The sequence below is a fragment of the Sinohyriopsis cumingii genome, chromosome 15 (genome assembly GCF_028554795.1).
Source record: "Sinohyriopsis cumingii isolate HCF-2022 chromosome 15, ASM2855479v2, whole genome shotgun sequence".
Taxonomy (NCBI): Eukaryota; Metazoa; Mollusca; class Bivalvia; order Unionida; family Unionidae; genus Sinohyriopsis; species Sinohyriopsis cumingii.
In genome coordinates this window covers 101,685,001-101,710,915 of record NC_142975.1, presented here as the reverse complement: position 1 = coordinate 101,710,915, position 25,915 = coordinate 101,685,001, and the positions used below count along the sequence as shown (strand labels likewise).

General features: G+C 40.6%; 1 protein-coding gene across 1 annotated transcript in view; it reads right to left on the bottom strand.

The window, feature by feature from the left end:
- LOC149782390 (uncharacterized) overlaps nucleotides 1-25,658 on the bottom strand; it is a 73,895-nt gene extending 48,237 nt beyond the window's left edge. The window contains exon 1 of the mRNA XM_089935126.1: nucleotides 25,528-25,658. Within this exon, the coding sequence (XP_089791252.1) occupies nucleotides 25,528-25,582 (55 nt within the window). The 5' untranslated portion in view covers nucleotides 25,583-25,658. The remainder of the gene's footprint in view (nucleotides 1-25,527) is intronic.
- Nucleotides 25,659-25,915: the final 257 nt, after the last annotated feature.

Genomic DNA, 25,915 nt, shown 5'->3' with positions numbered 1-25,915 from the left:
TCAATTTTGAGAAAATGCCATTTGCAAATCTGGATAAGTATTTTGCGGTTAAATGGCAAATTGACAAAGATTGTAAGGAGATTCAGAAGTGTGTTGTTAAAACTGATAATTCAGACACAATAGAGCCAAGCATAAAAAAGTGTGAAATGTCTGGCTTAGTGTTTGAAATAAGACCTTTCCTTGGATTGACAACATTCAGTCTCACTCTGATGGTCAAACTCAGTTGTGTAAAGAATTTGGAATAGTAAACTCACTGGCAACCACTGTTTCATCTCACCTGGACATTTAGCTACTTCAGATTTGCCTAATATGTTTCTGAGAGGGGATTGCAACTTTTGCTGGTGAGACTCAAATTTTTAACAAAATAGGAGCTAGGGACTCCCTAGTTTAATCTCTGTATATAGTTTACTATATTTGGCTTGGTAAAACATAGACAATCATAGATTTGTTTTGATATTGCTTCTTTATAATCAAGTTGATCCAGCAAACAGTTGTCTCTGAATATTTTCTTTAAGCCTTTTTTTGTTGGTTAAGGTTTGTTAGGTTTTTTGATGATATTGTTCCATTAGGTTACAAATTTGTAGCGATTTGTGAATCTCATTTGTCAGTAAGTCCTCTTCTAAAATTTAATCCCAGTCTCATTTGAGTACTTCCAAATCTCAATCCAGCACAACGTTTAGAAATCAAACTTCTGATAAGACTGATCAGAAAGCCTTCTCTCTTCCTATATGCATTTACTGTAAAAAGAGAGGACACATCATTTCTGAATACAGCATCTCGAAAAATAAATTACAGAATGAAGTCAAATACTCTTATTTCTAAAAGGTCATGGTCATAGTCTTTTACTGAAGCAATACCTGGGTTGGATCAAGGTTAAACAAAACCCTAGTCTGATTCTAGTTTGCAGACTTCTTAACCATTTATGTCTGAAGCATCCGTATCACTTCTTGATGATTCTGCCAAGCCTATCCCTCATAAATTATTAAGGGACACAGGAGCTTCTAGTGAAAATGTTCTTGTTTAGAGAGTAAAATCTTTATTAATGCTCCTGTCCACTGTGTTAATTTGGCATCAGACTTAGTTTCTGGACCCGTGACTGTTGGAGAAGTAACTTGTTTACCTATAGAAGGTTTTAATTTAATACTAGGCAACGACCTAGTTAATCCACAGGTAACTGACAAGCTTTGCTTAGATCCAACTGGTAAGTATCCTGCTTGTGCATTTACCATAGCTATGGCAAAAAAAAAGCTCTTGAGAATGATGCTGATGAGTAAAATATTCCTTTACGTGACACATTTATTGGACAGTCTTTGATGAGGTCACTTTTGCTCATGATATAGATCAATCAATATGTTATGATCACTGTGATCCTCTAGTTACCATTCATTCTTTTAATCAAAAGACAATCACTGATCGTTGAACAGGAACACCATCCTGAAATTTCCTGTTTGTCTCAGAGGGCTTGTAGTGAAACTGAATCCACACAAGTTCCAGTATTTTACTTTGTGAAAAATGGGGTCCTTATGAGAACATGGAGACCACCTATGTTACCTGCTCCTGCTGAGAGGTCAGCGAGCTATCAAGTTGTTGTTCCAAGGCCATATTGGCAGGACATTCTTAGACCAGCCTATGAAATTCCCTGGTAGAGTCTTGCAGGGTTAGAAGATGTAAAATATGGTTGTTCCCTGTAGAAGTGGGTTCTAGAGCCCAGTCAGTCTGGAGGATGCTCAGAGAATAAATGGAAGAGCACAAAAAAAACAAAAAAAACAAAAAAAAAACCAGATTCAAAGAGAGTGTCTATCTGGCTTTGGATCAAACATGAAGACAAAATATGGCAGCCATGACAGACAGGCAGTACCTGATCACTACTGCTGTCCCGCCATCTCAAGGCTGTTCCGAGATAAGGGGCAAAACACCGATAAAAAGATGGACACTTGTCTGATGAGTCTGTGGAAAGCAGTTAAACCTACACTGGTCATTTACGAGCCAATAAAACTCACCACAAGCTCTTGAATCATTTTTGTTGGCTGAAAAATAAAACTGATGTTTCAAGTATTATAGGTCACTTGTCAAATGGTACGAAAGCTCAATCAGATGATACCCCTAAGGGTCATTTGCTTTTGCAACAGTTTTAGTTTTAATTGGTGAAATATAAAAATCTGAGATTGTTGAGGTTTAGTGCCTCAAGAATATAACATTTTGACATTAGCCACATCACAAGAAATGTCATTGCAGATACTATGAAGGACACATGCAAAGAAGCATTATATTTCTTTATTTCATAGATTTTTTTGTGTAATTAAGCTGAGTGTTATTTATAAGACATCTTCCAATGTAATATTTATTATTATAGTATCAGAGAGGTCTCACTAGGATTTAAAAAATAGGAGTCCAGAACTGCTATTCTGGTAAAAATAGGAGTCCCACCAACAAACGTTGCAGTCCCCATAAGCATATCAGGCATACCTGAAGTGGATAATTGTCCAGAAGAAAAGAACAATTGCATGTCTTTGAGTCTAATTTTCCAAATTCTTTACACCACTGACATATAGCTCTTGTTTGTCTATTAGAGTGAAACTGAAGTTTGTAAATTCAAGGAAAGGCCCTATTCCAAACGCTAAGCCCAGCATCACACACTTTCTTACACTTGACTACTGTTCCATCCGTACTATCAGTTCTAGAAACTTCAACACTCTTCTGAACTTCATTACAAGCTTTAACCCTAAATTACTTATCCAAATTTGCAAATGGCATTTAGCCTAAGTCTCGATGTGTATTGATTTCGAGGTCACATGCACCACTTATTTCTGCTACACCATGAAATGAATGAACTCGATGAAGAAAGCTAAATTTGTTCATTTGATTTACTCTTATAATGACCACACGTACAACACTCTTTCTGCCTCTGATTTCAGTCACTGTAAACATCAGCACATTTTCCCACCACTCAGCAGCTATAAATTATAATAGTCAAAGTCTTTGAGCTTGCCACCCAGCTATTACATCATATTCTTTTGTTGTACTCTTATATTGACAACACGGACACCTGGAGGATCTTTCAGCCACTTAATTCTGTCATTGTAAATATCAGCACAGCTAAAATGATTACTTGATAAAATACATTTTCCCTCAACAGATGGTTGAAGCAGGACTGACAAGCCTTTGAATTTGCTGCTCAGCTATTTTCTGCACACAGACTCCTGCCCAAGTGATTTTCTGCATCCCAGATATAAAAAAAATTGCAACCAAAGACATGTAATTAAGTATTTCCAAGACCTCTGTATTATACGTATATTTGACAAATATGTAAAAGCTTTTTCTTTATCTGGGGAGGTATTATGTATATTTAATTTATATTGTGTAATTCACCTTTGTTGCCCACATAGCTAACTTTTGTCCATGATTGCAAGTCGTAAAAAGAGTGTTTAGATATCATTTGTGTTCAAGGCCAGTCTTCTTTACAATTATTACATTAATTCATTCCTGTTTTAGGCTAGTTTTTGGTAATCCATTTGTAATCAGAGTTTACAATTGTATTCAGATATAATTTTAGAGCAATTATTTGTTTAAAACATTCATCAGAATTACTAAAGTGCTCATTCACTTTTACACTTCTTTGCGGACTCTACAAGTTATTCTGGATTGCATCATTGTGTTACAGTAGGACATTCAATAACTGGAATTCATTCGGAATACTGTACATTCTTGGACTTGTGATGGAACATTTAGGATTATATGGACTTTTATTTTGTATTGCAGAGATCTGATTTGCATGTGGATTTTACTTAAATTGTTGGTTTCACTTTCTTCCTGCTACATAATTTAAGACCTAGAGTTGTGACAATATATACAATGAAAACATTATAAACACATATTCTGTCTTCTAACAATCATAATTTCACTCTTGCATATCCTATCTTATACTTAAAGTTCTGACCAATTAGACACTTATCATAGCTGTCCATTTGAGTAAAACCAAGTGCTACTGTCATTACATCCATTGTGCTAGAAATTAGACAAAATTAAATTGGTATAAAATCACCTAGATAAGTTTGTTTTGCTATTTATTATTATTGTTATTAAAACAATTACAAATCATAATATCAATGTATACAATATATACACTGAAAACATGTAAATACTTGTGTATTCGGTTTTTAGAATATTTCAGTGTTTTATGGTATTTGCACACGTAATTGTGTGTACCCCATCATATGGATTTAAAGAAATAAGAGGCGTCAAAGATATAACAAAATGCACAAAACGTAGTCATGTCATTGATCAATTTATAATTTCTCACCAAACTAAATTTGTTTAGCAACACGGCTGCCACCACTGCATTAGGCAAGACTATGTTTTCAAGTCACCGATGTCATGTAGTTCACTTTGAAAATCTCAGTAATTCAGTAAATTGTAGAATTACATCTCTTTGAACACATATATAATTAAGTTTGACCTTTTAATGTGTTCAATTTATTTTAGAATTATTAAAACTATAGACTGCAAATATTGGAGGCATATGAAACTGTATTCACTGAAATGGTTGTGGTTGTGGTGGGTTTTAACGCCATTTTTCAGTACACGATAGGCTATAGATGGCGGCCAGTATTAATGGTGGTGGAGGAACCCAGGAAAACCCCGGGAAGAACCACTGACCCACGAGAATCTACTGGAAAGCTTTCTCACATACCTACATTGGCCGAATCCTAGACTCGAACCCATGCAGAGATGAGATGGCAGTGATCCGTAATGGACAGCAATTTAGACCACTCGGGACCCTTTCATTGAAATGGAATGTTTTACCGTATTTTCATGTATATTAGACGCACCCAATTATGAGACACGGGTTTTGCCGATTTGTGTAAAAAATATTTTAAATAAGACGCCCATGAATATAAGAAGCACTCGGCCTCGCCATCTGCCGAACTGAGCAAACCCTATATTGACTGCAGATGACATAGCGTTGATTTTTTAATAACTTATAAGTTACTTACGATATTGATCTGTATCTAATATTACTTTGTTAAGTACTATTACATTATTGTACCAATAAAGTTTAATAAAATCTTTTGAAAAATTCTGTGTGTTGTTTTGTTCAAATATGTACCGGTAAACATCCGTTTTCAAACCACGTGCATCAAAGTGGCTACCGGTACTTCCCTTTGTCATAAACGCAAATATCTCCAATGTTTTGATCACTCACCTGATGTAGTTCTAAGAATTTTTTGAGGCAGGGCCGCAACAGTTATCGTTTGAACTTATCTTTCTCTAGGCCGCTAGACCTAGGCTTCAGCAGCTGGGGTTAGTATATACCGGTATATAGGGTATACGTGGGATCAGTCTCTTGTTATAAATAAATGAGTGATCAAACTCTTGAGCATTTATAAAATTTAAAAAAAAATTCACGATGACGAAGCGAAAATCTGACGTCATCAAGTTTGTCAAGGAGCATGGCAACAGAGCTGCTGGAAGAGAATTTAGTTGCAGTGAGAAGAATGTACGTGATTGGAAGTTGGAGGAAGAGGAGCTTAAGATGATGAATCCAAGGAAACGAGCTCGTTGAGGTAGAAAGGCAAGATGGCCGAACTTGGAAGAAAATCTTGCCAACTGGGTAGGTTCGCAACGTGACAGTAACCGTGCGGCTTCAACGATATCGATCAAACTCAAGGCTCGAATTATTGCTACAGAAATGAAGATCATGGACTTTCGTGGCAGTGCGAACTGGATGTACAAATTCATGAAACGGAACAACCTTGCAGTCCGGGCACGTACAGCGACTGGGAGAATAAACTGGATGTTTTCAACACCTTTGTTCAGAAGGAAATAACTGAACTGAAGTTAGCAGATGATGACATCATCAACATTGACGAGGTTCCAATGTCATTCGATATTCCAGCTAGCAGATCAGTGGCAGAGAAAGGAGTAAAGACAGTAGCGGTTGATACCACGGGACACGAACGAACGAACTTAACTGTTGTTCTGGCCTGCACAGCTGCAGGAGGAAAACTGAAACCCATGGTTATCTTTAAAAGGATAACCATGCCCAGAGAAACTTTGCCAGCTGGAGTAGTTGTTGTCTGCAATAAATAAAAAGGCTGGATGAATACAGAGCTACAGAGGTAATGCAGACCTGGACGGATAAGTGCTTCAGAACAAGAAGATGCGGATTTTTTCAAGAAGCAATCTCTTCTGATTTTCGACGCGATGGCTGCCCATAAGGAGACAACTGTGCAGAAACAAATCAACAATGCTGGAGCCCATATAGCCATTATACCAGGTAGTCTGACTTGTAAGCTCCAGCCCTTGGATGTTGATGTCAATCATCCACTTATGAGTTTTGTTCGTGAGGAATGGAATTGTTGGATGACTAGCGGTAAGCACACCTTCACGCCAGCTGGTCAACAACGTCGTACAACATACGCAGAGGTGTGTAATTGGGTTCTCCGGGCATGGGAGAAAATGAAAACAACAATAATCATCAATGGCTTCAGAAAGTGTGGGATAATTCCAAAACCGGCCGCCAATATCAGTTCTTTGGACGACGACTCGGCTGCATCCGATACCACTGACGCCAATGAGGATCGATTAGCAGCGGACATGGAGGTATTCGGCGACGAGAGTGAATTCGATGAAAGTTTCGATGGATCTGAAGCAGAAACTGATGACGACGAAGATGAACAGATTGATTTTAACTCAAGACAAACAGTATTTTTTAGTAAATGTTTATTATAAAAATTGCTGAGTTTTCGTTTGTGTAAAAAATAATTAGATAAGATGCCCACGAATGTAAGACGCACTTAGGGTGCGGGGTAAGTAAAATTTTATATAAGACGCGTCTTATATAGGCAAAAATACGGTAGAAACCAGAAAAGGTCAGTAAGTAGTCTCATTGTCTACTTCGGGTGATTCCATTTGGTTTGAAACACCAATAAGCTGACTTTTAGAGATTACTAGAAACACTGAAATACACTCAAAACCAAAATACACATATTTTGTATTCTAATACTCATTAACATTAACTTATGTGTATGTGCTTAAATAATGATAAATAAGCAACATAAAATTTTATTTTAGTGATTTTTATAGGAATTATTTAAATTTGTCTATTTTTGGCTCCATTCGTATAATGAAGTCACTTGGTTGTACTTGATTGAACAGCTTTTACCTCGTTTTGTATGTCTGTTACATCTTTATTTACTTTTAAACGCATAACAGCGTAGCGTGTTCCAAGGGTCGACTAACATAGTAACGTCAAAAACTTTTCAGGAATACCTCACAAACTTGGCTTCCCATTTCAATGCTTTTCTACAAGTCAGATTGTTTTAGTCAGACATGACTTACTCTGACGTATTTTTTCTAATAAATTCAAATCTCACACAAGCAAATGGACACGATTTCAAGTTCCATTGACCTGGAAGTGGGGAATGTTAAGTTGATGCGTGTTTCTTAAATGGAACGAACAAAAATATACTAATATTGAAGAAAGTGTTTTAGCATTTTTTCATTCAAGATACTTATAAACCTTTGTACCAATTTCGACATTCACGGCTTCCATCGCATTCCTTCCAACTGAAATGACATCGGAACACGCCACACAATCCGGTTATTTAGGCTGTAAGACAGCGACCCCAAAAACACACAGGGTAGGTATCTTGCACTAGCAACAGGGGACGCCGCTAGAGGGCACTGGCGATCAAGATTAACGTTTTCTCAAAATGTCATCCTCATTACACCCGGTACTTTCTCCACTTTAATATGTAAAAGGCCGATATAATTACATCCGAATGTATTCATGATTGAAAGGTCAAATGTCTATATTTAGCGTATATGACATTGGGCCATTTCTACAACTTCAGTGGAAAAAACGAAAACTGAATTTTTCAAAACGCTGACAAACTAAATAAACGAACATATACGCTCATCTATGCCTACTTTTTAAATACTCTGGAGTTCTTTTTACGAGAATAATGGTAAAATGTGTGCGAATATTTGCGGAAAACCCACGAATTACGTCTTTTTGAAAGGTTACCCATGCCAGCAAGAATGGTAACTCTTCCCGGCACATGGGTACGTACAAAATGTAAACAATGACAACAATACGACATAATTTGTGTTAAAAAACACTCGAAAACTTGATTGTATGAAAAGGCAGACGTTTATAGCAAGGAATCAGATTATACAGACGTACTGTTATTCATTATACCAAACTTATTACAAAATATTTGTACAACTTTTCTTGTGTAATATATTTTCAAGGTTAGACACTTGACGGGATTATCACTCACTGACTCAGTGATACTAAACGTATTGATAATATGTATGTGATTGTGATCACTGAGATATCATCAATGTCAGGTCGTCTGTTTTGTACGTACGATTCTTATCTAGAGACACTGGTATTACAATTAAAATGTTCATGTTTAGTAGGGACAGAAAAGAGGTAAAAGTTAACTATTTTTCAGAACTTTGAAGAATGAAAACAAATTCATTTAAAATTTTCATGCCACTTTTTTGTGAATATTAATATGAATATTGTCATCATAAGCCCAGGAATAGAGAATCGATCTGTAGTATTTCTCCATTTAAACAAAAAAATAATCATAAATATTTCTTGAGAACCAGCTCAGTGCCACTTTCTTCTTTATCTCTGATACCACAATTATCTTTACTTAATGATCCGTATAATATTACTCAAAACAATGGTCAGAATTATTATGAAAATATCGCAAATATAGGATATCCAAAATTTAATGTTTCACCGTCAGTAGTAAATGGGGTCACCCTAGGGACAATGGGACTTAGCATTAAAAACACCCCTGGGTCACTATAGGGACAATGGAAATTTAACATGGAGAAAAATCGTGGGTCACTCTAGGGACAATGGGAATTTAACATAGAGTTTGGGTCTGTCTAGGGACAAGGGAAATTAACATGGGAATAGAGTTTGGGTTTGTCTAGGGACAAGGGGAACTGAATATGGGATTTTTTTAAAAAAAATTTTTTAAATTTAAATTTAAATTTAAAAAAGGGTAGGCAATTGAAAGGCTGTCTCTTTTCGAGAAATATGGCTGGCCCTGAAAAGGGCCTTTGGGTTTATGTTAATATTAATATTAACATAGATGGCATCTGTCACATCTTCTTATTCTTCTTCTTAAACTCCTTCTAACTGCCGGTCCATACACAAGTACCCTCTTGAGACATCCTTGTCTTTCTATGTAAACTCTCCTCATCCATTGACTAGTATCTGTCCTATCAACAACAGTCCACTTGGACCTGACATACATGAGCATGTCCGTCCTAAACATCATGGAAGACACAAGCGTAGAAGATTGCACATCGGTCCACATCTTGAAGCGACGAGAACAAGTGAATCAATGCACCGAACTGAGCTTATTTATAGGTAGAGGTAGAATTGAAACGGATTGAGTTCATTCACCAATCCAAACACGCGTTACAAAATTCAGTCAGCCCGCATCCAATCCGAAGAGATTAGTCTGTGACGTCAGTTGGTCTATATAGATTCGCTAGCGCTTGTGTGCAGTCAATCTATGCGACAGTGATTCAACATGACGGAAATTCAGAAAACGATCCATTGGGGTGCACCAGCAGGGGAGACCGCCCAAGGGAACCCGGACTTACTTTCAGAAGAGGTACATTGAGATTTTGTGGATTTTCTTACCTCGCAAGAATTTGTTCCGGAACCTTCGTCTCATTCTTCATTACCGCAAGTGGAGAATTTTAGACAGAGACAGAAAGAAGAATTGGAGAAATTTATGCAACGACAAAAGGAAGCGGAACAAGCTTTTCTCCTACAGCAACAGCAACAGCAACAAGAAGAGGTAAGAAAAAAACAACAGCAAGAAGAAGTAGCAGCAAAGAAACAAGAGGGTGAAAATCAAACGGCTACGGTACTGTTGGACATTTTAGCGGAGTTAAGAAGTCTGAAACAAATGTATCAGACTTCTTTATCACGACCGAAGAGAATACGACCTTCCCGAGCTAAACACGCCAACCCTGTGACTAAGCCTATCGTACCACCCTTAGTGATTTCAACCCAATCATCAGAAGTAGGCCTCGGCCGTGGCAAAGGCTTAAGGCAGTTAAAGTTGATTGGTTAAACTCACTCCTACACCATAAAGAAAAAAGGCCCTTTTCAGGGCCACCCACATTTCTCGAAAAGAAATACAATTTCAATTTGCCAATAACTCAACAAAAAAAACCCCACCCATTTTACCCTTATAGTACGTGTCTGTGTATGAGTGCGTTAGTGTAGCTTCTTATTTTAAAATCACAACTCAAAGACACTTACCTTGTATCATTAATGTATTCTTTTATCCATAGTTACAATCCAATTCACAATTCACATCACTTTAATTAAAAGTTCATTGACTTCTTCTGTTTCCTTGTTTAGTCTCTCTGTTTTTTTGAATTTTTTCACCGTCACACTCTTTTCCTCTTCTTCCTCCTCGCTTTCTTCCCTTCTTTTTTTCTCCTGTTTCTTTTTCTTCACCTGTCTTCTTTCTTCCTCAGAAGAATCCCTCTCTTCCTCTGAAGAATCCCTCTCTTCTTCTGATTCCTCTTGTTTCTTTTTTGGGCAATCTGGAGACCAATGTCCTTTTTCTTTACAATAATAACAGGTATCTTTACTTTTGTCTTTTTTAGCCCCTGTTTTCTTTCTTTTTTGACGGTCTGGACACTCGGAAGACCAATGCCCTTTCTTCTGACAGATATAGCAAGTATCTTCACTTTTATCTCGAAAGGAAGGAGAGTAGTCCGTCGGCTGGTCTGAAGAAAATGTTCTAATGACCCCTCGCAAAGCTCTGATGAAACGTTCCATCTGGGTAGTCTCTTCCATCGTTGTGCTCGGCTTGAGAGTGAAATGAATAGTGAAAGGACAAGACACACACCCTTTTATATACGCTGGTCTGCCATGACTATAAATTAGTTTATGCTGTTTACACTTGAGTCATTTGACGTTTTGCACTCAAGATGAAACGATCCCATTCATTCGAGAAGAAAGAAGAAGAAGAAAGTACGAGGCAGAAACGTGATCTATCGCCTCGTACCAGAGCTGAAATCTTGACACAAATTCATGCCAGTGATTTTGAAGAGGACATGAGTGAACCAGAATTTGAAACCTCTAAACCAAGTTCGTCACCCTTAGTCAACCCTGAAAAATACTATTCCATTCGAGAGACGGAAAAGCGCTCCTCTAGAAAATTTGGAACCACGGCTTACACCTACACGGTGAAGTTTAAAGATTTTAAGGCCGACGTACCATTGGAGAAAGCAGAAGGGTTTATCACCGAGATGTGGGATTCTTTGCTCACCGCACTCAAGCGACAATGTCAAGCCAAAGAAGACGATCGCTTGACACTATCCATAGATCACGACGGTTTGAAATCCCCTGTTTGGATCGAGTTTAGCAGACCCGCAGAACTAACCCCTTCCAAAATCATGGACAAGATTCAACACGTACAACAATCTAATGACCAGTTTGACATCACCGATGGTAAAGCCACACTGAAAATGGCTCACGTCTCTCTTCCTCAAGGGACAGGACGCAAAAAGGTCTTATTGGTGGACGACCTTCGCAACACCAAAACAAGTCTCGTCCGAATTAACAACCCTCATGACCAGATGTGCTTAGCCCGTGCCATCGTGGTGGGACGAACCTATGCCAACAAGAACGACACGGTAGAATGGAAAAGAACCTGGGAGAACATTCGAAAATCGAACCGAACCAAACAACGAAACGAAGCAGAACTCCTGTTGCAACAAGCTGGCCTGTCCAATGACACACCCTGTGGCATTCCTGAGATGCAAAAATTGCAAGATGCCCTAGCTCCACGCTACACCTTGAAAGTGCACCCTCAAGAAATGCGCGGGCCTCTGTTGTTTCGAGGCCAAGATTTTAAGGACGGAAAATACATTCATGTCTATTATCACGATGAACATTTCGATACCATTACCAGTATCACCGGATTCCTGGGATATGTTTATTATTGTGAGAAATGTGACTATGGTTATAATAATCGAGAACAACACAAACATTGTGGATGGAAATGCCCAGGATGTTTGGCCTCTCCACCCTGTCTGAGCGAAGAACTAGTGCCTTGTTCAACTTGTCTGCGCACGTTTGTCAGTCCTACCTGTTACCAACAACATTTGAAAACACAAGGTTCACAGAAGAAATGTGCTTGTCAACTGCTGAGAATGTGCCCTACCTGTGGACAAGGCATACGTACCAATAGTACCAAGGCACACGTATGTCGAGGAAAGAAAAAATGTCACATTTGTCACCGCATCGTGGACTTGGAACACGAATGCTACGTGCAAAAATACCAACCCCCACCAGAGAAAGAGGACGGTCACAAGAAGAAAGGCAATTTCATCTTTTTCGATTTCGAATGCATGCAAGAGACCGGCATTCACATTCCTAATTTCTGCGTGGCTCATCGAGCGTGCGAGAAGTGCATTCAAGAACCTATCTTCAGTCATTGCCCTCACTGCAGCAAGATTCCTGGAGGACGTGAAAAAATCTTTCGGGGACCGAACACGTTAGCCGATTTTGCCCAATGGGTCTTAGACCCCATCGACAAGATGTGGAGCCAAGAGGACATCGAACGTTACGGAGATTGTCATCGTCATGCCACGGTGATGGCTCACAATTTCTCCGGATACGATGGACAGTTTCTTTTGAGATACTATATGGAACAAGGCACCGAGCGTCCTAAAGTGACTTTGAACGGAGCCAAAATCATTTTCATGCAAGTGGGACAAGTACAGTTTAAAGATTCGATGAGCTATTTGGCCATGCCTTTGAGTCGAATGCCTAAAACGTTTGGAATGACAGAAATGGCTAAAGGGTACTTTCCACACCTTTTCAATACGGAAGCCAATCAACATGCCGTTCTACCCCATTTACCCGAGGCTCACTATTACGACCCCGACAACATGCGTACCGAACAACGAGAAGCTTTCTACGCTTGGTACCAGGCTCACGCCTCGGACCCTTTCGACTTTCAGGAAGAAATGCTAAAGTATTGTCGTTCCGACGTGGACATTTTACGACGTTGCTGTGGAAAATTTCGAGAACTGTTCATGGAACACGGAGGGGTCGATCCTTTGAAAGAAGCTTGCACCATTGCCAAAGCGTGTTCCTTAGTGTATCGACAACGATTCATGCCTGAAAACACCGTAGCTGTCATCAGCCCTCAAGCGACCCACTATGTCAAGCGTCAATACTCGATCAAAGCCCTACGCTGGTTACATTACTTGTGCGACAAGGAAGACAAATGGATTCAGCATGCCCGCAACGGAGGGGGTGAAAAGACCATCGGAACGTATTCGGTCGATGGCTGGGACTTAGAAAACCCCAAGATCGTGTACGAGTTTAACGGCTGCTTATTTCACGGATGTCCCGTCTGTTACCCTGACCGTAGCACTAAAAATCAGTTTTTACAACGAACCATGGAAGACTTGTACCAGGACACTTGTCAGCGGCGCCTAAAGTTAGAACAGCAAGGATACCAAGTGGTGGAAATGTGGGAACACGAGTACGATCATCGTATGAAAACCGATCTCGAGTTTAAACGCCTCATGGAAAGTTACCAGCTCATGGACCCGTTGAACCCGAGGGATAGTTTGTACGGAGGAAGGACCAATGCCACCTGTTTGCTGTACCAATCCGACGAAGAGAAAGGAGAAGAAATCAAATACTTGGATGTGTGTTCGCTGTATCCCTACGTGTGCAAATATTGTCGGTTTCCTGTAGGGCACCCGCGATTGCTGACGGAACACATCGACCTGAAAAACATTCGACAATACGAAGGCTTGATCAAGTGTAAAGTTTTGCCTCCCACGAACCTATACAATCCCGTCTTACCTCACCATTGTCAAGGCAAACTGATGTTTCCCTTGTGCCGTACTTGTGCCGAAACGTGCAACCAGGACCAACCTTGCCATCACAGCCAGGAAGAACGTGCCTTGACGGGAACCTGGGTCAGCGTGGAATTGTTCAAAGCTCTGGACATGGGATACCAACTGTTAGAAGTGTACGAAATTTGCCAATTTCCCAAGACACAACAGTACCACAAGGGTGACCCCACGCAGAAAGGCATTTTCGCCGACTACGTGGATGCCCTTTTGAAACTGAAACAAGAAGCCAGCGGCTATCCTTCCTGGTGTCACACTCCCGAAGACCAAATACAATTCAAAGAGAAATACTACGAACAAGAAGGCATCTCTTTAGACCACATCGATAAAAACGAAGGCAGGCGATCGTTTGCCAAAGTGATGTTAAATTGCTTGTGGGGTAAAATGGCACAACGACCGTGTTTACCCAAGACGGAATATTTGACAGAACCTTCCCGCTACTTCCAGATGATTCACGACAAAACCAAATACATGAAACACGTGGACGTCGTTCGAGAGGATTTGATCTTGGTCAATTACGAAGAAGATCTGGACTTTGTACAAGACGACCCTTTTGGAAATGTCATCATTGCGGCTTACGTGACAGCTCATGCTCGCTTAAAATTGTACGAAGCTTTAGAACTGTTAGAAGAACGCGTCCTGTACTTTGACACGGACAGTTGCATTTACATCCATCACCCGATTCAACATCACCCTAACATCGAAGGAGACCGTTTAGGAGCCTGGACAGACGAGCATCCCGACGACAAGATTCTAAGTTTCGTCAGTGGCGGTCCCAAAAATTACGGCTACGAATACCGGGACAAACAAGGAGAAGTGCACACGACGTGCAAAGTGAAAAGACTGACTCTGAATCATCGTACCAGTCGAGTGGTCAACTTTGGGGTATTGAAAGAAGCCTTGCAATCGGGAGAGGATGGAAACTTTAAAGTGACCACCTATCAACCGAACAAGATTGTACGTTTACCCACTCATCACATCGTCAGTCGACCCTTGGAAAAAGTCTATCAAATTGTATACCAGAAGCGAGTGCGACTTCCCAATCACTTTACGTTGCCGTACGGTCACGTCGGTATTGGTCTGTATATAAAAAGGAACCCTAGGCAAGATCGATAGTTCATTGTTCATTGAAGTAACTTACCATGTCGTTGACGAAGAAGAAACCAGATTGGTTTGGCTTGGACCCAAGAGGTGGCCCAGTATGCACGAGAGTTATTCAAGGAAAAAAGTTACTTTTCAACCCGTGTTAGTGACGGTGCCAGAAGAACCCGTCACCCAGGACGGGACTGTCTTGGACAGGCCTGAAAGACCCTTTCGGGAGGACACTTGTGTGACCTTGCCCCCTACTATAGAACTGGTTAGAACTTTACCCAAAACATGTTGTACAGACACTTGTGTTTATTCCACGTTCATGGTTATCATGTGCCTTTTATTCTTGTACTTAAGCCTTTGGCTTTTATGTATTTTTGTCTTTCGTATTCATGTTTGAAACATTCAATAAACGCGTTCTGAAAAAGTATATAAACTCTTGTCTTGTTTGTTTTCGTGTCACAAGTGATATTTCTCACACAATGGCTACCTCTGCTGTCTCTGCTCCCTCTTCTTCTACTGTCAAAGTCATCGACGAACACTTAGATCGTGCCAGTTGGGAGGCTTTGTATCTTCGCCTTCCCTTTAACATGCTCATTGCTGGACCTAGCGGTTCAGGCAAAACCGAATTCGTCAAACGTTTGATCGAACATAAACATCATTTGATCGATCGGCCACCTCAACGGATCGTGTGGTGTTACAAAGAGTGGCAATCGGCGTACAGCCTCTTGCGAGAAAGTCAAGGCGATTCCATCGTGTTTGTGGAAGGCATTCCTAAAGAAGACGACGGTATCGTCTCTGACTCCCGTCAAACCCATTTGGTCATTTTCGACGACATGTTAGGAGAAGACGAAGAAGAAATTAAACTGTGGCTTACGCGCAAAGGGCATCACCGTAATGCAGTGTCGTTTACATCACCCAAAATTTGTTTCAACAAAGTAAAGCCCATCGCACCATCAGTCTCAATGCGCATTACGTGGTCTTGTTTAAAAGCCCTCGAGATAAATCGCAAGTGCAAGTCTTAGCCAAACAGTTAGGAACGCCTTGGCTGACTCAGGCGTACGACGATGCCACTCAAACGCCACACGCCTATTTACTCGTCGATTTGAAACCTACGACTCCCGAGGATTTGCGATTTCGTACCTACTTGTTTCACCACTGGTGCCAAGACGGAGGGCCTGTCCTGTACACGTCTCCGTCCTCAACTTCATTTCACTCCCCATAAAAAATTCTATAAAAACCTCAGACCCTTTTCGTCTGTCTCACACAGTGTGAACATGACGTCCCTTCAGTCGCATCTTCCCGTCAAATTGATTCGTGCCTTGTATGGCATCAGTCGAGAAAAAAATCCACAAACACGAGCTCGTGTCTTAGAAGCTAGTCTCAACGAAGTCTTACGATGGTTCACGGTGACGGCACGTCAACTACTCCAAGGAATCATTCAGATTCCTCATCAAACCAAACGCTTTTTCGATCGAAACAAAGTCGCTTTGGTCCAACTGGCCGATCCCCGCATCGACACTCAAACCAAAAAACAAATCATTTTGAAACCTGGAGGGAGCGGTACTCTAGGAGGGGTCATCATTCGCTCACTCTTAAGATGGGATCCTAATGCCCCCAAAGTTATCCCCAACACAAAAGTCCAACGAAGCCCCAAGAAGAAAAAGACCAGGTCCCCAAGGAGAACTTCTCCAGTGGCAGGACCCTCCTCTGACCAGACACCACCACCCCGGAAAAAGAAAAGAAGCCCCCAGAAAAAGAAACAGAGAAAAAGTCCCCAGAAAAAGAAAAGTCCACAGAAGAAAACTAGTCGCAAGAGAGGCACTTCGGCCAGGACGCAACCTTACACTCGCAAACCATGATCTGCCACGGCAGTGACTGCGTCTCCGGCATCCTCACGTTTGTCCACTTCTCCGTTGATGACACCAGGAACTGAAGAGTACTTGGAGACGTTGATCACACCAAGAACTTCTCCGTTGATGACCCCCAAAAGAACATCCCCAGTGGGAGGACCCTCCAATTTAGTGGCAGTGGCTGCTGCTCACAAAGTACCTTCTCCCAAAATCAAAGTCCATGAAAGATCGGGCATGTTACAAAGTTTACTGGATTTGTCCAAGCAAGAACTGGCTCGATTTAGTCCGTTGCGTACCCCTGCACGACGTGTCATGCCTGTCCTCAAACTGATACGACGTCAAGACAATCAGTGGCGACGCGTTCCAGCATAAAAAAGACCTGTGACCGAGTAGGGTATCAGTGTTTTTTTGGTGCTCCTGAAGACTCAAAGATGTCACCCTCCAGAAAACCCCAAGGAAAGAAAAGGAAAGGACTGCCACCACGTTTAACCAAACATGGGGACATGTTATCTGTCCTGTCCAAAGCTTCTCCACCCCTAGGAAAAAAACTCATTCAAACAGCCTCCAAAGAGGTCATCGATACCGTGTGCGAATGTTGTTTGAACGTTTTGAAAGGCACGATCCCTTTGTCCAAACACCAGAAACAATGCTTAGGCAAACATCGTTATGTTCTTCGCCAAATGGTTCAAAAGAAAATTCCCATTCGTCAAAAAAAGAAGATGTTGGTCCAACGTGGAGGCATTTTGCCTCTCTTGTTAGGCCCCACACTGAAAGGAGTCTTGGGAACCATGTTGGGAGGACTGGTGGGAGCAAGATAAAAAGGCCTCGGAAGTTCCAAGATCTCAGAATCGACCCCTGACAACTCCATGGAAGGACGAAAACTAGCTTTAGTGCCTTACAAACGATGGATGGAATACCATCGGTGGCAAGAACAACGCACCCCGCATTTACCTCCCAATCCCCATTTGAGCGAGATGTCCCAGTTACAACACGAATTGCAGTCCTTGATGGATCGCCAAGATTTGTCCGAAACAGAAAAATCGCAAAAGTACGGTCAACTCTTGCAACGACTGCAACTCTTTCACCAGAAAGCTTTAGACGAAACAGCTCTACCCACTTTGAAAGATTTTAAGACCTTGATGAAAAGTCCAGCACCATCATCATTACCACCACCACCACTACTACCATCCCCTGGGGTCACCAGAGATGCTACCCCACGAATGCCTGAGGAAGAAGAGATGCGAGAAGTGTTTCAAACACCGTCAGCAGCTCCCATTTCGAGTAAGATTGCAGCATCCTTGTTGACCCCGTACCCCACACCCCAACGAGAAGAAATGAAAGCTTGGGTTAAAAAGATGATGTCCACTCCTCCTTCGACAGAAGTGAAAAAGAAAGAAGGGAAACCAGAAGTGAAAAAAGAAAAGAAAACCAAAGCCATTCTATTGTCACCTCCACCTCGACCACTACCTTCGACTTCTACTCCCGTAGCCCATCGGACACGTAAATCCGTTTCCAAACCACCCTTTCGACCCACTCAAAGTAGCATCACCGAAGAGTGGGTGACTTATTAACAAACCAACAAAATGGAAAAAGTCTTAGCCAGCATTTACTACGATCCCTCGCATCCTGCAGGTTACGCAGGAGTTCAAAAATTGTATCGTGCTGCTAAAACGCGACTGAAAAGTCTCTGTTTACCTCAAGTGCAACGATGGTTACAAGAACAAGCTACCTACACTTTACACAAACCCATTCGACGCAAGTTTGCCAGAAGTCGCACCCGAGTGGAAGGCATCGATCATCAATGGCAAGCCGATTTAGCCGATGTCTCTCATTTGGCCAGCTACAATCGTGGCTACAAATATTTGTTTTGTGTCATCGACGTCTTTTCCAAATTTGCCTGGGTCGTGCCCTTGACTTCCAAATTGAGCAGCGAGTTAGTGCGAGCCCTGCAACGAGTGTTGAAACAAAGCGGTCGTCACCCTCTTCGATGGCAAACGGACAAAGGCACCGAATTTCTGAACCAAGCTTTCCAAAAAGAGTTAAAGAAACGTGACATTCCTTTTTTTACCACCGAGAATCCCGAAACCAAAGCCAGCATCGTGGAACGTTTTCAACGCACTTTGAAAGAACGCATGTGGAAATATTTTACGCATCACCACACTCTGAAGTACATCGACATCTTACCGCACCTGGTGCAAGCGTACAACCAATCTTACCATCGAAGCATCGGACGTGCCCCGCAAGACGTGACTCCCGACAACGAAGTGTTGGTGTTTGAGCGCCTGTTTGGTACGTCCCCGACGAGGGCTGTCCTCAAGAAAAGTGGAGAGTTGACCGTAGGAGATTGGGTGCGCATTGGCAAATCCAAACGCACTTTCGACAAAGGTTACTTACCTAACTGGACGACCGAATTGTTTCGCGTCACTGGACGAGTGCATGGCCGTCATCCTGCCGTCTATAAATTGGAAGACATGAACGGAGAAGTGCTCAAAGGAACGTTTTATTTGCCCGAGTTACAACGTGTCACCAAAAAAGAAGACGACGTGTACGACATCGAAAGCATTCTGGAACGCAGAACCCGTAAAGTGGGCAAACGAAGTGTCAAAGAAGTCAAAGTACGTTGGAAAGGATATCCACCCAGTTTTGATTCTTGGATCGACGCTTCGCAAGTCATCGACTATAAAAAGAAGTGACCATCATGCCTTTTCACACAGACGCAGCTACGTCGACCACTCCTCCTTCCCCTAGTTCTTCTGTGCAAGATTTACAAAAACAACCCTTGTGGGTGTGGTGTGGAGAACGTGTGCCTAAAACGCAAATCGTCTTTTTCTGCCAAATCTTCGTGGTGTATTGTGTCATCGGGGGAGCCATCGCCAATTTGAGTTTACAACAAGGAGATAAACAATTGTGGACCATTTTATTGAGCAGTTGCATCGGTTACCTGCTTCCTAATCCCTCCCTGAAATTCACCTCGAACGGGAACCCCGGGAACCTTGTGTCCAGTGCCAGTGCCAGTCACCACTTCAACCACAACCAGAACCCCATTTCAGACGGAGACACGCCTCTGACGTCACTAACCCCTCGGACAGCCACAGAACTCTGGAATTATGAGTCACCAAAGCCAATTTTACTTAACTTTACCCAGTGACAGTTCCATGGAGGTGTTTCCCAAGAACACGTTGTGCTGTTACACGGCCAAATTACCTCAGGCCATCCAGTTAGATCACGAAGCCCATTGGGAAGTGGCTTTAGTAGAAATCATTCACCCGACCCAAGTCCTCAATGTCCTTCCCAATCAAAATTTTTTTGATGTGGAAGTTCATGAGGAGCAAATGCAACAATGGATGGATAGCAATGTCAAATATGACAAGAAAACCCGTACACAAAAGTACACCACCTATCACTTGTTCATTCCCCCAGGCTATTATTTTAGTGGTCAACATTTGGTCAGCACCATAGCCTCCAGGTTTAATGTCGTGTTTCTGAAAGCTTTGGAGCATGTCAACAAAAGTGTCACCATGGAGTACCACAAAGCAGCTCGTCGCTTCTTGATGAAATTGGAACGAAGTAAAATCATGTCCATTTTATTTTGTCCTGAATTGTTTGACATGTTGGGCGGAGACATGGACATGAGAAAGGCCATGCTCAAGAAAAACGAATTACCCATCGTTTACGACAACGAGTCTTTTAGTACCGCTTTCCATTTATTGGCTGATAGTGACGGTTACAAAACCAAAATCCAAGAAGCCAGACTCTACGTACGCCGTGTGGAAGTGTTACCTAAAGTGGGAAACGACATCAGTCAGACGTTGAGCAGAACGACTGCCAAGTATCCCATACGACGCGTGGAAGTGAAAACCTTCACCATTCCCAAGGGACAGCGATCCATGATCGAAGATCATCTGTTCCAAGGACAGTTACCCAAACGTTTGATCGTTGGTATCGTCGAGAATACAGCCTTCAACGGAGCTGCCGAAAAAAATCCTTTCTACTTTCAACACTTTGGCGTGTCCAAAATCGAAGTCAGTCGCGATGGCAAGACCTTGTGTACCCGACCGTTTGAACCTGACTTTACCAAGAAGAATTGCTTGAGATCGTACTTGTCCCTGTACGAAGCCACCGGACAGTTAGGAACCAATACCAGTCACGGTATTACGTACGAGGATTATGCAGGAGGCTACGCTTTGTGGGCTTTTGATTTCACTCCAGACCAAGGCAGCGACGAGGGACATTTCCACCCTATAAAATCCGGCCAGATTCGTGTGGAAATTCAGTTTAAAGACCGAGACCCTGATGAAACGGTGAACGTCATCCTGTATGCAGAATTCGATAATACCATAGAAATCAACAGTTTGAGAGAAGTCATCCTAGATTACTAGAAACCATGGAAGACTGTTATCCCTCTTTACCTAGTGGAGAAACTTTTAGTGTTGGATTATTGTTAAAAAATGTTAGAGTTGTTGTTGTTTAGTGTTAAGTGATTTTTGAATAAAAAATGTTGTGTTTTGAAAAAATTGTTTGATGTTATATTGTTGGATTATTGTTAAAAATGTTAGAGTTGTTGTTTAGTGTTAAGTGATTTTTGAATAAAAAATGTTGTGTTTTAAAAAAAAAATGCCTTTGTCTTTTGTTTAGCTATAAGAATGTTGGATTGATGCTCTTTCATTTCTTACTATCCCTCTCATGACACTCACTAAACGTTGCGACTCAAAAACCGTGTGGGGGATGTTTTCCTTCACGTCCGCGCTTTGACTTTAAGAACCGGGTTGTTTCCAGTCTAACCATCCATTGTCGACTCATCCTCCTACGAAGATGTGCTCCAAACTAGCTAAGCTCAACGAAGCCTACGTGAATTTGCATAGGGTCAGACACAGTCTGATACCGAAGCCAGAAGAAATAGAGAATGTGAGAATGCTAAAAATCACTGAAGACCTGATAGAAGAGCTCTTCAGAGAAGAAGTGAACAGGGAGAAAGAAGAATGGACAGAGAAGTACAGACTTCAGAGACAGCAACAACAGCAGCAACAGCAGCAACAACAGCAACAGCAACAACCTGAAGCTGACAGAGGCTTTGTCGATTGTCGTATCGACACCAAAGAGTTCTTCTTCTCTTTCCGAAGAAGCAGACCTATCGCCAGAAAGTCTATCCTCAGAGGACATCGCATTCTTAGAAACTAAAAAAGAATGCCATAGCAAACAAAAAAACCCAGCCCTTTTCAGGGCTACCCCAATACTCTAGAAAAGAAATAACGATCGATTTGCCAATGTGTGTAGGTAGAGTAGTGTGAAAATAAACACTAACTCTTTTTTTAAAAAATGTGAGGGTATGTGTTTGTGTGTTTGTGTTTGTAAGTGGTTAAGTAGGTTGGTATGGATAGTAGATTAAAATGATGTCTTTTTTTTTTTGGTGTTTGAGGTGTAGATTAGGAGTTAGATTGGATTGCTTTGCGTATGTGGATAGTCTATTGAAGTGATTTATAAAAAAAAATTTAAAATAGTGATGGGTAGCATAAAAAAGTGAGTGAGTGTTTCTTTTAGGTCCGCGCGTTGTTGTTTTTTTGGTTATGATCTAGGTAAGATCAATTTTATGTTTTTTAGGGGATGTTTTCCATCACGTCCGCGCTTTCACTATAAATTGAAACTCGCTGGGCAGTCTAGCTACCCTTGTTGATTGATCAACACAAGAATGAATAGCAGAATAAGCAAACTTCTTGAACTCCAGATACATCTGGAATATGTCAGGCGCCTGTTAAATGAACTGGCCGCGGAGGCTATAGTAGAAGAGGAAAGAATGAAGAACGAAGAGGAGGAGAGAAGACAGAGGGAAGAGGAGGAAAAGAAACTAGAAGAGAGGATGTCGTACAATATTCCCGAGACAGAGGATTGGGGTGTTGAAGTGAATCATCCTCCCTCTGCGCTCCCCAGAAGAAAGGCGAAAGGAGACTGGGGAAGAAGATGCGTGTGTGGCGCCAGGCCAGGAAGGTGCAACCATTAGATAGGTGCATCTGGAGTTAAAAAAAAACAGCCCTTTTAAGGGCTACCCAATACTCTAGAAAAGAAATAACTATTAATTTGCCAATGTGTGTAGGTAGAGTAGTGTGAATATAAACACTAACTCTTTATTGATAGTGAGAGTGTATGTGTTTGTGTGTTTTTTGTTTGTAAATGTTCAAGGAAGTTTGTGTGAATAGTAGATTATGGGTTTCTTTATTGTTTCTTAGCGTATGTGGAGAGTATAGTTTGGGTTTGATTATATGAAATGAGAAAAGTGGGGGATGTTTTCCTTCACGTCCGCGCGTTGCTTGGTCATGATCTAGGTAAGATCAATTTTACGTTTTTAGGGGGATGTTTTCCATCACGTCCGCGCTTTCACTATAAGAACCCACCACGTTCGTCATTAGAACCATTCTACGGAATAATAAAAAACGAAGATGGTGGTTGCAAGTGACTTGTTCAACAATTTGGTACATATATACAACTGGCTAATAGATGGTATCTATGTAGTGGAGAGACTAGAAAAAGAATGGAAGATAGCAGAGTACCTGGACTACGCTAAATGTCTAAACATAGCAAAAGAACTGATAGCAGGAATGATAGAAGAGGAGGAAAAGAGATTGAGAGGTATGATAAATCCCACCTATGTCAGAGTGGGAAGCCTAAAGGAAGCACTTGACAATGCAAGCAAAGTCAGGTGTTTTCTTGAAAAAATGTCACATGGGACAGAGTGCTCTTATGTGGAGAGAGGTCAGGAAAGACTTAGGAAAGGAGAGGAGTTGATGAGAAAAGTGATGGATGTAGAGGTAAAGAAGATTAAAAAGAGATGGTATAAAGAAAGAAAAGATCAGGAAAACAAAAAGAAACAGGCTGATTTTGATAGGCTAAATCAGAATTGGATCAAAGTCCAGGAAAAGTTTAGAGCCTTGGGCCATCCAGACTGGATGCCAGAGGAGAAAAAGAAGAAGAAAGGAATAATGGAAAAAGTGAGGACTTGGTGGAAGAAGTTAAGGAGTTAGAAGAAGAAGAAGAAACCCAAAGGCCCTTTTCAGGGCCAGCCATATTTCTCGAAAAGAGATAGCCTTTCAATTGCCTACCCTTTTTTAAATTTAAATTTAAATTTAAAAAATTTTTTTAAAAAAAATCCCATATTCAATTCCCCTTGTCCCTAGACAAACCCAAACTCTATTCCCATGTTAATTTCCCTTGTCCCTAGACAGACCCAACTGTATGTTAAATTCCCATTGTCCCTAGAGTGACCCACGATTTTTCTCCATGTTAAATTTCCATTGTCCCTAGAGTGACCCAGGGGTGTTTTTAATGCTAAGTCCCATTGTCCCTAGGGTGACCCCATTTACTACTACCGTCCTAAGTTGACACTATAGAAATCCTGACTTAATGTAATGAAAACTTAGTGTTAAACCTTTTGTCATTGATTTTATATTATAGATATGAAAACTGACCAAATATATCTTATGATAACTAAATACTAAAATAGCAACTGTTATTTACTAAATTGTGATTTCAGATCAATGTTACATATGTATGTACAAGAACACTGTAATGAATATGCACTATTGGTTTTAAGAGCAACATACAATTTCGTCTTGGTGTGACTCATGATTATGCTATTTCATGCAAAAATGTTAGGGGGTGTGTGATAAAAAGGCACAGAAAGTCTTCACAAGTACCTGGAACATAGAAAAAGTGAATTTATTCTTGAAGCTGAATGTTCACTACACATTTATATATAACCATACATAAAAAATATGCAACTTTCAGCATGAAGTAACATGAGGTCAAGAATTAAAAAAAAAAAAATGACCAAAGACAAATATTAAACATGGTGGACAGTACATGTGTTTGAATGCTTCCTGTGAATTTATTTGAAAAGATATAAAGATGGGTTCATTTTTAAATCTGCACACTCAAATTAAGCAGAAAACATTCCATTTGAAAAGCAACATATAATTTCAAATTGCGTATGACTCAAAAACATAGTGTTTCATGCAAAAATGGGGGGGGGGGTGATAGAAAAGCACGGGGAGCTTCTGAATTACCAGGAACATAGAAAGGTAAATTTATTCTTAAAGCTGAATGTTCACAAAACATTTCTATATAAAATATATGTAAAAATATGCAAATTTCAGCTTGAAATAACATGAGGTCAAGAATTTAAAAAAAAATGACCAAAGACCAATATTAAAAATGGTGGACGGTACATGCGTTTGAATGCTTCCTGTGCATTTATTTGAAAAGATATCATTTCTGAAATCTGCACACTCAAATTATGCAGAAAACATTCCATTTGTATATATTTCATAATTATGAAAAAATCATCCCCTGTTGCTACTTACACTGTAGGACTAATTTACCCCCTTTTAATTGGGAGACATGATTTTACTGTCTTTTGTATTTATCTGTATACATGTACAATATCATGACATTTATTTAGTTTTAAGTATCATAAAAATGTTTTTAGTTTTGACATTTCTGCAAATTCCCCTCTGTTGACGAGGAAAATGATGATATCCAAATGTTCGAAACTTTATAAAATTGAGAATAAATTTGTTAAAAAAATTAATATTACTCCAGTTTTCGAAATATCTTCAGCATAGCTATCTCGAGATAGAAAATGAATATCAAAACTTACCAGTAAGTCTTAAAAAGGACGCAAAAATGATGCATAGGCCTGCCGTTATAGTCATTTTGTCCTCATTCAATGTCGCTGTCAAGAACTCGAGCCTTTCCACGGGTCGTACAATATTAAAAATACCTTCGCCGGAAGTCTGAGTAGCTCCGTTCGATTTGAAAACGCAGTTATATCTTCTGTATGGAAATCGGTTTAGGCACGAGCAGTGAATAAAACAACGAAACAACGGCAAAAAAAAAAAAAAAAAAAAATAAAATCGATCCAAGATTGTTAGTTGCAACTTAGGATTGTTGATTTTTTTCTCATCATCTTGCTTACGTCACATGTTGATCTGTTTTCTAAGGGAAAAGGAGAGGTGTACTCTTAATTTATACAACTAACCCGAGTG